The 14,130-nt window shown below is 42.2% G+C and overlaps 1 protein-coding gene across 2 annotated transcripts in view; it reads left to right on the forward strand.

Annotated features, from left to right (window-relative positions):
- Positions 1-14,130, forward strand: part of LOC134349800 (oxidation resistance protein 1-like) — a 568,100-nt gene that overhangs the window by 336,048 nt on the left and 217,922 nt on the right. For both annotated transcript variants that reach the window (XM_063054685.1, XM_063054693.1), the window contains exon 4: positions 6,897-6,979. In XM_063054685.1, coding sequence (XP_062910755.1) covers positions 6,897-6,979 — 83 coding nt within the window. The remainder of the gene's footprint in view (positions 1-6,896; positions 6,980-14,130) is intronic.

A 14,130-nucleotide genomic window follows, 5' to 3' on the forward strand; every position in this document is an offset into this window, starting at 1 on the left:
GCAGCCACTTCTGGAGAGTGAATGTAATAAACCCGCGGCAGCCTATTTCGAATGGATAGCATGAGACCTTCCACCCTCTGGCTCTGCACTCTGATCTTAATTCTGCATACTTGGTTAACTTGCGCTCATTGGCTTCATTGATGTTGTCTTCCCAGGGGACTGTGAGTTCACCAATAACCACTTCTCTACTGGTGCCAGACCATACGATTATATCTGGACGCAATGTTGTGAAAGCTATTTGCTCCGGGAAACTGCCTTTCCCGTCGAGGTCGGCCTTGACACACCAATCATTGGCTGACGAAAGTATGCTTGATCGTGAGCCTGCGCTGTACACCCTTGTCTTGGAGCCTTCTTTCACAAATGATATACGATATTCTGTGCAGCATGGGGCATGAGATAAGTTGTGCTGCAGTACTCTCTGCTCAACCGCTTCTGTTACAACTTTGAGAACATCATTATGTCTCCAAGTGTACATGCAGCTGGAAAGATTGACTCTGCATACACTCAAGATATGTTGAAGTGTTCCCTTCTTGCCACAAGCAGCACACCTGTCTGTCTCATCTTCATACCAGGTGCTGAGGTTGGCAGGTGTTGGGAGCAGATCGTACACTGCTCTGCATAGAAAAGAAATGCGGAGCGGTTCCATCTGCCACAGAATATTCCAAGATTGATGTCATTGTTCAACACTTTCCCACCGGGTTCAAGCCCCTTGTTTGGCCAGGCCAGCTGTTTTAGTTAACCTCTTCTCCTCTTCTACCTCTCGTATTTCTTGTGTTACAAGCTCATAGTGCTCCTTAGAAGATGACCACCACTTGTGGGTTGTCCATCCAAGTCCCTGGCAGCCTAGCTGGATAGCCCCAACCGTCTCCTTGTGCTTCGATCTAGACTCTGCCTCATCAACTGCTACACGGGCTGACCACTTCCTGCCTGATCGCACATCCAGCTGGGTGTTCTTAATGACAGGGTCTTTTGAGTCTCGAAGCATCAAGAATGATCTTACCTTGGCTACCTTGACCTCCTCAACAAGGGATTGCACTGGGATGGTAAGCTTTGTCTGGCTACTGTGGATTGCAACATTGGTGAGGCTGCTTGGTACTCCAAGCCACTTCTTCACATACTTGTTGATCTTCCATTCCATTGCCTCAACGTGGGACATTGCCACTTCATAGACAGTTAATGGCCACATTATCCGTGGCATCAGTCCATACTGCAAGCACTACAACTTCTACTTGCCAGGCAAGCCACACTTGTCAACAGACATCAGACCTCTCATTTTGAGAATAGTCTACCCTTTCATTTCTTCTCCAAACTGCATGACCATACACTTCCTGACACTGTATTCCATCTGCCACTTCTTTGCCCATTCTCCTACTCTATCTAGGTCCTTCTGTAGCCTCTCTACTTCCTCAAAGCTACCTATCCCTCCACCTATCTTAGTATTATCAACAAACTTTGCAACAAAGCCATCAATTTCATCATCCAAATCATTGACATATAATGTAAAAAGAATCTGTCCCAGCACAGACCCCTGTGGAACACCACTAATCACTGGCAACCAACTGGAAAATGCTCCCTTATTCCCACTCTTTGCCTCCTGCCAGTCAGCCACTGCTTTATTCATGCTAGATTTTTCCTGTAACATCATGGGCATGTAGTTTGCTAAGCAGCCTCAAGTGTGGCACCTTGTCAAAGGCCTTCGTAAAAATCCAAGTGCACAACCTCAACTGATTCTTTTTTGTCAGGCATTATTTTCCCATGAGGAAACCATGCTGACTACAGCCTATTTTATTGTGTGCCTCCACATCCTCAACAATCAGCTCCAACACCTTCCCAATCACTGAGGTCAGACCAACTGGCTTGTAAATTCTTTGTTTCTGCCTCTGTCCCTTCTTTAAGAGTGAAGCGACATTTGCAATTCTCCAGTCTTCTGGAACCATTCCAGAATCTAGTGCTTCTTGAAAGATCATTACTAATGCTTCTACAATTTCTTCAGCCACCTCATTCAGAACTCTGAGATGTACAACATTTGGTCCGGGTGACTTATCTACCTTCAGACCTTTCAATTTTTCAAGAACCATCTCTCTAGTAATGGTAAATTCACACACTTCATGACCCCTGACACCTTAGAACTTCCACCACACTGCTAGTGTCTTCCACAGTGAAGACAGATGCAAAATATTTATTCAGTTTGTCTGCTATTTCCTTGTTCCCCATTACTACTCCAGCATCATTTTCCAGTGGCCGTTATCTGGTTTAGGTATAGCCCATCCCTTTTAACTTCCCCAGAAGAGATCCCAATAATCCATTACTCTGCCACCTACACCAGTTCCTCAACGACGCATTCACCTGTCAAATCGTTCTATTCTTACACTCACTGGTGTGTGGCACAGGCTTTGCTGGATGACTTTGACAATAAACTTCCACAATGACAGGAATAATAGGTGCATCAGACCACCAACTCAAGTTGCCCTAAATTCATGTACAGCTTTCAGTCTTTAATTTATTGCCATACCTTTGTTGTTGTTTTCAGATATTGGAATCCCCTATCAAATGTTAATGTGATCAACCATTTCACCTTAAGACATGGGAGCAGAATTAGGCCATTCAGCCTGTCAAGTCTTCTCCCCCATTCCACTATGGCTTCCCCCTCAACCCCACTCTCCTGCCTTCTCCATTACTAGCTGTGCAAAAGACATCCTATCAACTCTGAGGGATATTAGGATGGGGTCTAAAAGCCAACCTTGCATTCCTGTAGATTAATTTTGAAGTCTTGTTTTAGACTATGAGCAGCTGTAAATACATCAGTTGAAATTATATTAGCACGGAAAGCAAGTTGTATCTAGTATAATTCTTATTATACTTTCTAAAGCAACAAGTAAAATGATGAATTGTGTGCATCATTTTGAAGAATTCACATTTCACCAACGTGATATGAAAAATGGAAATGCAGTTATTGGAAATCTGAAATATAAACAGAAAATGCGTGAGGTACTTAGCAAATCAGACTGCATATATGGAGAGAGAAACGGAGTTCATGTTACAGACAAGGGAAAGCATTGAAAGAACAAAAATGCAGGTGTATGATCACTTGAGACTTGGAGAAACCGAGTAACAGTTGGCGCTGGTGCCAGCAGAGACAAGCTGATGCTACTTGTCTGAATGAGATGCATAAAGAAGATGGTTAAACAAAGAGGTGGGTTTAAAAAATCAGATTCAGGTTTATTATCACTGACACATCATGAAATTTGTTGTCTTGTAGCAGCAGTACAGTGCAATACATACAATTATTGTAATTTAAGATAAGAAATATAAATGTAAATCTTTATTATAAAGTACATGAATCTTTTATGCACTGCTGCTGCAGAACAACATTCTGATTCTGAAAAGAAAAACAACACTCAGTATGAGATGCAGTACACAGGAATTATCTTAGGGCCCCTTATCTAAGAAAGGATGTGCTGACATTGAGAGGGATCAAATAGATTCATGAAAATGATTCCGGAATTAAAGGGCTTGTCATATGAGTGTTTAATGGCTCTGGTCCTATACTCACTGGAATTCAGAGGAATGAGGGGGGACCTCATTGAAACCTGTCGAATGTTGAAAGGCCTTGACAGAGTGGATGTAGAGAGGATATTTCCAATGGTGGGAGAGTCTAAGGCCAGAGGACACAGCCTCCAAATGGAGGGATGTAGATATGGAGGAATTTCTTTAGCCAGAGGTGATGAATCTGTGGAATTCATTGCCACAAGTGGCTGTGGAGGCTAAGTCATTGGGTATATTTAAGGTATGAAGGGCTATGGGGAGAATGCAGGAGATTGGGGCTGAGAGGGAGAATGGATCAGCCCTGATGAAATGGTAGCGCATGCTCGATGGGCCAAATGGCTTAATTCCGCTTCCATATCTTATGGTCTTAATTGCTCGAAATAAAATAGAATGCTTCAACTGGTTAGAAGGCCAGGAAGCATCTGCGGGGAGTGAAAAACTGAGTAATGTACAGCTGGATGAATTCCAGGGACTGCATTCTGCCCACATGCATTTTTTTGAGGTGCTGTTCCTTGGTCTTTGTTGGAACTGTGTAGGAGACCAAACTCTGAATGGAATGTAGGATCAAAGTCTTCGGCAGTTATAGCCAGGATCATTCTCATGGACTGACTGGTGGCGTTCTTCTGAAGATTTATTGCTTTATGCAGCACTATAGTGAGCGCTGCCACAAGAAAGCAGCATCTATCAGCAAGACCCCCCTTCCCCATCCAGGCCTTGCTCTTTTTTTTTCTGCAGCCATCAGGAAGGAGGTACGGGAGCCTTGGGTCCCACACTACCAGCTTCAGGAACAGCTGTTACCCTTCAGCCATCAGGCTCCTGAACCAGCGTGGATAACTTCATTCACTTTACCACTGAACTGATTCCACAACCTGTGAATGCACTCACCAGGAATCTACAGCTTATGTTCTCATATTTATTTATTTATGTTTGTATTTGCAGTTTGTCTTTTTTAAATTTTATTTTTGGCTGTCTTTGTGTGTAGGTTTTCACTGATTCAATTGTATTTCATTCTCCTGTGAATGCCTGTGATTAAATTAATCTCAGGGTAGTATATGGTATATGTACTTTGATAAATTTACTTTGAACTATTAATGATCTTTTCGGTATGCTTTTCAAAAAGTGGTTGGATCCCCAAGCTGTTTCTGAGTTACAATTTTATAGTTTGGTGAGCTAGTTAGCATGACTTACTTTCTTGTGCTACAGTTAAAGTTAATTGTCGATTATTTGCTTGTATTTCGTGGGCTTTATATCTGACTTCAGGTATCACATCCATAGTACCATTAGTTTCTTCTTTTATGGGTCTGTTATGCTGTTACCTGCCTCAGAACTCTACTATTTGGGTTTGATTAGACATGTTTGACCAGTTTTCTGAAGCTCAAGCAGCTGATTCTGTCAATTTTATCAACTTTTTGCAAATCTACCACTGCTTCTTGAACTTATTCCCTCATCTGCCCTTTCTGGTTACCTTTCACACCCTAAAGACATGCAGGTTGTTAGGTTAATTGGCTGCATCAAATTACTGCTCATGTAGGTAGGTGGTAGAATGATGGAAAAATAGGGAATTTGAGCTGGCATAGATTTGAAGAGCAGTCTCCTATGTTGTAAGGAAATAGGATTTTGAGTTATCCGGGCTCAGCAATTACCTCAGCTTAGGCATCCTTCTCCCTAAATCTCCAACAGCTGCCCAACAGTTCTCCAGTTCTGCTTGCTTAGTTGAACTGACAAAATGCCTGTTTCCAATACATCCATTACTCCACTGGTTTAGCCATTGTGTTTGGATCCATTTGGACTTTGTCAAGCTATATGACTCATTTGTTTTCTGGGTACATGAAAAGAACACGGGAGGAGAATGGGCCTTTCTTCATCTCTCAGCCCATTCATTCCATCTGACCATCTGTAGTTAAAATCCTTTTTTATTCTATAATCATCAGTACATTGTGGAGCAAACAGTGATCAACCTAACTTTTGGAATTAACCACCTGATGTCACCAATCATGTCCTAATTTAAATGTTTCTCTATCCATCTCCTCTTTCCCATTTTAGCCTTTCTTGCCAGTAAAATTGTGGCTACGCAGATCGATTAGGGTGGCTAAGAAAGCAATATGGCATGCTTGCCTTCATTAGTCAAGGCACTGAGTTCAAAATTTATGTTGTAGCTTTATCAAACTCTAATTAGGTCACATTTGAAGTATTGCATACAGTTCTTTTCCAAGGGTGGAAGTGTCTAATACCAGATGACATTCATTTCAAGTGAAGGGATAATTCCAAAGGAGATGTGAGGAGTAAGTTTTTTTTACATAGAGCGTTGTGGGTGCCTGGAATGCACTTACTGGGGTGGCAATAAAGGCAGAAACTTTGGGAACTTTTGTTTAGATAGGCACATGAATGTGGGGAAAATGGAAGGGTTTAGACAGAAGTGATTAGTTAGCCAGTTGGTTATTAATTTAATTGGTTTGGCACAACATTGTGGGCGGAAGGGTCTGTTCCTGTGCTGTACTGTTCGATGTTTATGAAATTCATTGTGTTTTCTATATTCTTCACTGCTGTTATCTGTGTTATGCTGTCAATGCTTCACTAAACTCCTTTAACAAGTTCTTTAGCTCTGTTGATAGATCTTGACCATCAGGGTAATGATGTGTGTGCCATTGTCATTACAATGGTGTTGCCAAAAATGGCAGACATTCCAGCATATCAAAAAAAATTTAGACAAGGATTTCTGAACAAGCAGTGACTAAATATTTTATTAGTTTAGGTTTTCATAAATTCTCTGTGGGAATATTCCCTTTAGTCTGCTTGCCAATATGTGTTATGACTTTGAAATGTCTGTCCTGCTTAAATCCTAACCTGCAACTTCAGTGCAGAACACTCAGTATCAAATTACAAGCAAGAAGTGTTTGGGTGGACAAAAATCATCCAAAGTGCTGTATGTAGTGGTGTGCAAACTCATTATAGACATACTGAATTTCAGTAGTGCAAGGGTTAAGCACTGGAATGCGTCCCTCCTATTGAAAAAAAATAGCTTGCGGATGGAGAATGGATTCAAATGAATTGTGCATTGGTAATGAAGGCAAACTCCTTCAGATGCGTAAAGCCATCTTCAGCATTGATCAAGCTCCTTGAAAGCTGATTCATAATTCATTTGTGAACAGTCTAAACTGGTCCAGTAAATTAGAGACTGGAAGAAGAAAGTGCTGTTTTATTATTATGAAATTAGAGGCATTGCTTTCGAGTGTGAGTTTTTTTAGGTAAATCAGTTTGTCCCTCAGCCAAGCTGGGTTCAAAAGCCCTGTGACTAGCCGGGGGGAACAAAAGCATGGAACTAATACGCACCTTGCCTCGCCTGTTTTCAGATACCGGACAGAAGAAGCTTCAGGAGAAGAAAGATACACGGTGGATGTCTTCCCAGAAGCCCAAAGGGACCATAGAATACACGGTGAGTCAGGCTAGCTGGTTGTGCAGGAAGGAAATATCTATTCAGATTCTATTTATAATGGAAGACACTCATTTAGTTAGGGGGAAGGAAAATTTCAGTTTCTCCTCTTGTACGCATGCAGAGACAGAGACGCAGACAGGCGCATACACATACACACACACATGCGCACACATACACATACATAGACACACACTCTCACCTCTCTGGAATTTGGAATTGATCTTCCTGTGTAACTGACCTCTATTTACCAGTATTAGAGGCAAAATGGAGCCTGTTTTCTGTCAATGATATGCTCTTGAAATGACCTGTGATAAATTGCAGTCTGTGTAGGAGAATCACTTCTGAGATATTCATTTATGTGAATTTCATATGGCAATTGAAAACGTCAGACTGCCCCTTCCACTTGGTTTACTGTTTATTGAACTTGTAATTACGTCAGGTTTTTGAAAGTCTTTTTAAATATATGAGTATGTCGTATCAAAAGTGTGCCGCTTAGTTTCTAGCTACCTTGCCGTATTTTGTGGTGTTTGTCCTCAAATATTTCTATTTTAAACCTGCCTGTCACAAGAACAGTCGCAACAGTTTTGTTGGTATCGATGAAATTTGGGTAAGGAATTACTCCTATTTGCAAGTAATCTTATCAGTTACCTTGTTACTGAATTTATTCCTCAGCCACCGCCACCAAAATCGAAATATTAGGTTGATTTTTTTTGGTGTCTGCCTGTGTGCATGCGAGTCTGTGCGTGCGTCCGTGATTATGTCTTTTTCATGGCTTTTTACAAGGCACGGAGCGAGAGAGAGAGACGGTGTGGCGCACCACTCCTCACACAGATATTTTCGCAGTATTTTCCCTTTATTTTACGAGGTCGAGTTGCGATTTTGACACTCAACCCGGCACGGATGGAAAGCGTACTCGGGAGCGGACCTGACTAGTTTCGACCCCAGGAACCTCTACTCCCGGGTCCGGCGCCGATGTCGTTACACCACCAGCCGGCCCGAGGTTGATTATTTATTTCAATTGTGTAGTATTTTACTGCATATGTAAATTGCCAGTGATTGCAGACTCAACAAAGTGACTGGATTTCAAAGGTAGTTCATTAGTTTCACATTGTTTTGGATGTCCTGAGATAGTGGAAGGCAATATACAAATTAAAGCTCTGTTTATTACGGACCTGAATTTCAGGACTGGAAAAGAAGGGGGCAGAAGCCAGAATAAGAAGGTGGGGAGGGGAAAAGCTAAGTTCTGGTAATTTCTCACCCCTCCCCCTCCTCTCTTTTTCCATTCCCCATTCTGGTTCCCCTGTCACCCCTTCTCACCTACGCACCTCCCTCTGGTGCTCCTCCTCCTCCTCCTCCTCCTCCCCTTTCTCCTATGATCCTCTGTCATCTCCTATCACTTTCCAGCTTCTTACTTCATTCCTCCAGCCTCCTCACCTGGTTTCACTTATCACCTGCCAGCTTGTCCACTTTTCCCTTCCTTCCACTCCCCACCTCCTTATTCTGGCTTCTGCCCCCTTCCTTTCTGGTCATGAAGAAGGGTTGTGGCCTGAAATATTGATTGTTTACTTGCTTCTATAGATGGTGCCTGACTTGCTAAGTTTTTCCAGCATTTTGTGTGTGTTGCTATTGTTTCAAAGAAGAGGATAATAAGATTGGAAATAGGAGCAAGAGCCTCCTGGATGCTGCTATACTATACAATAACAACATAGTTGATCAGAATTTGGCTTCCTCTTTTCTTGCAGTTTGCCACATCCCTTGATTTCTCTGCAATTCAAAAAAGCAAGTTTGATTTTCAGTGCATTCACGGGGTCAACCTCCATAGTTCTCTGGAAAAGAGAGTTCTGGAGAAGACAAGCCTGAGAGAGTGTTCAAAGAGTTCAGATTAGATTTATTATCCAATTACCATATACTACCCTGAAATTCATTTTCTAGCAGACATTCACTGTGGAATGAAGAACTATAGTACAATAGAGTCAATGCAAAACTACATATAAATAAAGACTAACAAATGACTAATGTGCAAAAGGAGACAAATTGTACAAATGGGCAGAAGTTATTAATTCATTCATTAACACTGAGAACATGAGTTGTAGAGTCCTTGAAAGTGAGGTCCTGTTCAGTGTTGACCCTTAATTGAGACTGGAAAGGAAAAAGGACAGAAGCCAGAATAAGAATCATTTCAGTGTTGAGCATAAATGCGGGTTCTTTTTTAACATTTAAGAATAAATTGGACAGATACATGGATGGGAGGTGTATGGAGGGATATGGTCCGTGTGCAGGTCAGTGGGACTAGGCAGAAAATGGTTCGGCACAGCCAAGAAGGTATCTGTGCTGGTTCAGGAGCCTGATGATATGTAGGCTAATATCTGTTCCTGTATCTCCTTCCTAGTGGCAGCAGCAAGAAGAGAGTATGGCCTGGATGTTGGGGGTCTCTAATGCATCTCTGTCTTAAATGAATGACTTCTCATTCTGAAACTATGCCCGCTAGTTTAAGACTAGATTCATGTATGGAGCGGCATGTTTTCAGCATCTGCCCTTTCAACACCCATCCCTTCCCTCAAGCAGAAAAGCCTTGTGTATTTCAACAAGAACTCTCATTCTTCCAATCTCCAGAGAGTATCGACAAAATAAGAAATCCCATAAGGACAAAATCAAAGTTTATATGTTGCCTTACAAAGTGAATTTCAGCCACATCTGTTTTAAAGAAAACAATATCTGATACCTGATATTCTCAAATTAGTATATCCGCACAGTTCAGCACCAGACGAGTCCCATTCTTTGCTGGCTGCACCACTGCCATCAGTATTACCGCCTTTCAGCTTCATCGACCTGGGTTTGATTTGCAACTCAGATCCCGTGTTTGGAGTTTGTATGTTCTTCCTGTGACCGCGTGGGTTTCCTCTCTTACTCCAGCGTCTTCCTACATCCCAAAGACACAATGGTGGGTTAGTGTGCACAGGACAGGTAAGTAGCAAAAGAGTCAAAGGGGAGTTAGTGAGCAAGTTGCGGGTTTACTGGGAGATTAGAGAGATGACGGGACTGATGGGTTTGCTTGGAGCTGCCTCCGCTGGTGTAATGTACTGCTAATGCACAGGTTGCCTGGTCTGCAGACATGCTGAGTCTTCCTTGCACTTGTGTCTCGCTGGAAGATGTGGAAATGGACCATAGACCCAGGAAACACTACAGGCAGCCACAAGGACTATATGGGGGAAGATAATTCGCCTGACTCCTTCATTCTTGGAGTGTCAAAACTACCTGTCATTAGGTCCTGCGGTACTCCAGGAGTAGGTATGTAGGGCAAAGTGATAGCCATCTTAGAAGTGCCTGTGAGAGGTCCAGGCAGATTGCACTTATAGCAAGAGCCCTGACACCAACAGAAGCTTTATAAAGACCAGGCAAGGCCTCTTTAAATCGTGATGGTGCTGTCTGCAAAGTGCCTACATTCCTCACCAAGCAAGGTCTCGCACCATGTACTCACCTGTATGAACCATTAATTTAGGGTGCCTGTGTCAGGCTGGCCAAAGAAAACTCATCTGGCAGGGCACCTGTCTCTCACAAACAAGATTTTAAGCATTAGGAAGATTTGCAGCACAGTCATTCTCATCTCACTTGCAGGTTTGTTTAAGGGATTACTATATTTTATGACTGCTCATAAGTCACTCGCAAGCGCATATCAACTGCAGCACCACATAAATTATTAATGATTTGAAGGAAAAAAAATCTTTGTCCCACACACAGGAGTCTGATGTGCTCTAACACAGTTCACAGTCTCTGACAACACTTGACTGATTGCCTAATGCTCTTTATTGTCATCACAGTGATCCATTTCCATGTCTGTGAATGCTGCTCGAGATTAGATGTCCAGCTGCTTTAGTCTTCATGCATATCAACTGCTGACTCCTGAACGAATCTCCTCAATCTCCTCTGAGGTTGAATACCATCATGGCAGCAGTTCTTTCCATTCGCCCATCTTGCAGGCACTTATCAAATGACACACACACTGTATAAAATTATAGAAATTCATGGCATAGAGCGATCACAATAACTAGGCCTCCCTGCTGCTACTACGTAACTGCAGGTTAGAGCTTTCCCTTTGCTCATCCAAGTGTTTTTAGATGCGATGATGATTTTTAAAGCAGTGAGTTCCATACCCCTAGCACTGTAAAATGACTTTCATTCAACTATCTTTAGCCTTTTATGCTCCCTGGTTACTTACCACCCTGTTAGAGCTAGTAACTCCTTACTATTTGGCTTGCCTAGGCCTCTGATAACACTGGACAACAACAATTTTGCTTCCTGAATCCTTCTGGTGTATCTCAATGTATTTTGGACCGCTGATAATGAAAAACACCATGAAATTTCCCTATCATGCACCATTTTAAAAAAAATCCTATTTCAATTCATAATTCAAGTCAGAATTACTGATGCCAAGATTAAGGAAGGCATTTCTGTTGGTCTACAAGTCAAACAGGTCATCAATGACAGGCAATTTGAAGAACTTCTGATGAGAGCAGGAAAAATCGCATGGAAGACTTTCAAGAATGTTGCTGAAAATTTCCTTGACAACTGCAGAGCACCAAGCTGGTTGACAACATGTTTCTAATGTACAAAACCATGAAGTGCAACATGTCACTAAAGATTCATTTCCTACATTCCCAGTCAGACTTCTTCCCTACAAGTCTTGCCGTTGTCAGCAACGAGCATGGTGAGAGGTTTCGCCAGGATATTGCGGTCATGGAGAAACAGTGTCAGAGCTACTGGAATCCATCGGTGCTGGCTGATTATTGTTGGACGTTTAAGTGAGAAGCCTTGGGCACTGAGTACAAATGAAAATCAATGACAAAGCATTTTTTAAGCTTAGTTGAACTGTTGCAAAGAGTCAGCACCATTATGTAATTAAACACATTATATTCAATAAAACTTAATTTCTTTTCTCCAAATTCCTATGTGATACAAGTGGTCTGAAATGATATTTGTGTTCAGCTTCAGGTGGTCTATCATAACAAGAAAATATTTATGAGGAAGCAACACTTTTGAAAAAAATTGTTGTCCAGTGTAAGTTTCACACTTTAATTAATTCTCCTCCATCTCTTGTTTGAAAGAAAACAACCCCAGAATACACATTCTCTCTCCTCTTTAACTTCAGTTCTGTAGTTCTGGAACCATCCTTGTAAATCTCTCCTGCAGGCTCTCTAATGCTATTGAATCCTGCCTGGTGTTCAATTACCACAGTTAACAGTACTCTAGCAGTGATCTAACTACTCTAGGTCTTGCATGATCTTCCCCAGCCTCACTGTTGTAATTTGTGTCTCTGTCAATAAAGGCAGGGATCCCATGTACATTCTTACCCACTTGAGCTACATGTCCTGACATCAGTTGACATACACTTCAGATTCTTTGTGCTCTAAAGCTCTTCTGACAACATATGATCCACTCCCTTTGCTTTGGCCCCCTTCCCCAAATGAATTACCTCCCATTTCTACAGTGAAATCTGTATGGCCACCTTTGTGTCTAGTCAGGCCATTGATCTCTTCCTATGGCCTAGAACCAATTTCCTCACCCCCAGTGATGTTGCCAATTTTGATACTGTCAGACCTTTTAATTATGGGCCCTACGTTTGAATCCGGGCCAAGTGCAAGGTGTTGCATTCCGGTAAGATAAACCGGGGCAGGACTTGCAAAAGTAAATGGTAGAGCCATGGAGAGTATTGTGGAACAGGAGACCAAGGCATATGGTTCCCTGAAAGTGGTGTCACAATGTAGACGGAGTAACAAAGAATGCGTTTATCACGCTGGGCTTCATCATTGAGGGCACTGAGTACAGCAGTTGGGATGTTATGTTACATCTCAACAAGCCGTTAGTGAGACCACACTTTGTAGTTCTGGTTGTCCAGGGAAGAGAAAGATGTCATTAAGCTGGCAAAGATCAAAGTAGGTTCGTGAACGTGTTTTACAGGGGTTGGAGGGCTTGAATTTAATAGAATAGGCTGGGATCTTTTCCTTGGAGTGCAGAAGGCTGAGGGGTGACCCTGTGAATAAAATCAAGAGGGGCAGAGGTATGGAGGATGGTCACAGTATTTCCCCAGGGTCCAATTTGTGAGAACATAACTTTAAAGTTAGGGCAAAAAATCAAAGAGTAATTTTATTAATAGAGGCTGGTGGGTATATTGAAAGGGTTTCAGGAGATGCAGGAAAATGGGACTAGCTCAGGTAGATGGTTGAGTTGAGCCAGTGGGGCCTTTTTCAGTGCCGTTTATCTCTATGGTTCTATGACAGTTTGTATGTACCACAAGCTAAAAGTGGCCTTATTCTGAGCCCTGCGAGGCCTATCTGACTACAGCCAATCAGTGAAGTTATTTGTTGATCCTTTGCTTTCTGCTTGTTAACCAGTGTTTAATCCAGCCTCTACTTCATTTGAGATCCTTGGCCTTTTCTTTTTAATCTGTGTGGGATTTTAGCAAAGGCTTCCTAAGATCCATGTTAAGTACATCAAATGTTGTACTTTCATCAACTCTATTTGCTACCTTTTCAATATAAATTCAAGGAAGCCAGATCCGAACCTCCCATTACATATTATCCTTGGTGAATTTGTGTCACCCTAGAAGCAGATTTAGGCTGACTGTTGGAAATTATTTCAAAAATTTGACTACTCTGAATGTTAGTCTGACTGCCGTGCTTTCAATTCCTCAATCCCTCCCGCTCCCTTTAAACAACAACATCACATTGGCAACCTTCCAATTCTCCCAACACCATGTCTGTGTCCAAAGAGCCTCACCACCAGATTCAGGAACGGTTATAACTCTTCAACCATCAGGCTCCTGAACCAGCGTAGATACCTTAACACTGATCTGATTCCACAACCTATGGATTCACTTTCAAGGACCCTACAACTCATAAACATGAGAAAGTCTGCAGATGCTGGAGATCCAAAGCAATAGACACAATATGCAGGAGGAACTCAGCAGGTGACTTACCATCTATGGAAATTAATAAACAGTCAACGTTTTGGGCCAAGACTCTTCTTCAGGACTGAGAAAGAAGGGGAAGATGCTAGAATAGAAAGGTAGGTGGAGGGAAAGGAGCCTCACAACACGCTGGAGGAACTCAGCAGGTCGGGCAGCATCCGTGGAAACGATGAGTTGACATTTTGGG

The sequence above is a fragment of the Mobula hypostoma genome, chromosome 1 (assembly GCF_963921235.1).
Source record: "Mobula hypostoma chromosome 1, sMobHyp1.1, whole genome shotgun sequence".
Taxonomy (NCBI): Eukaryota; Metazoa; Chordata; class Chondrichthyes; order Myliobatiformes; family Myliobatidae; genus Mobula; species Mobula hypostoma.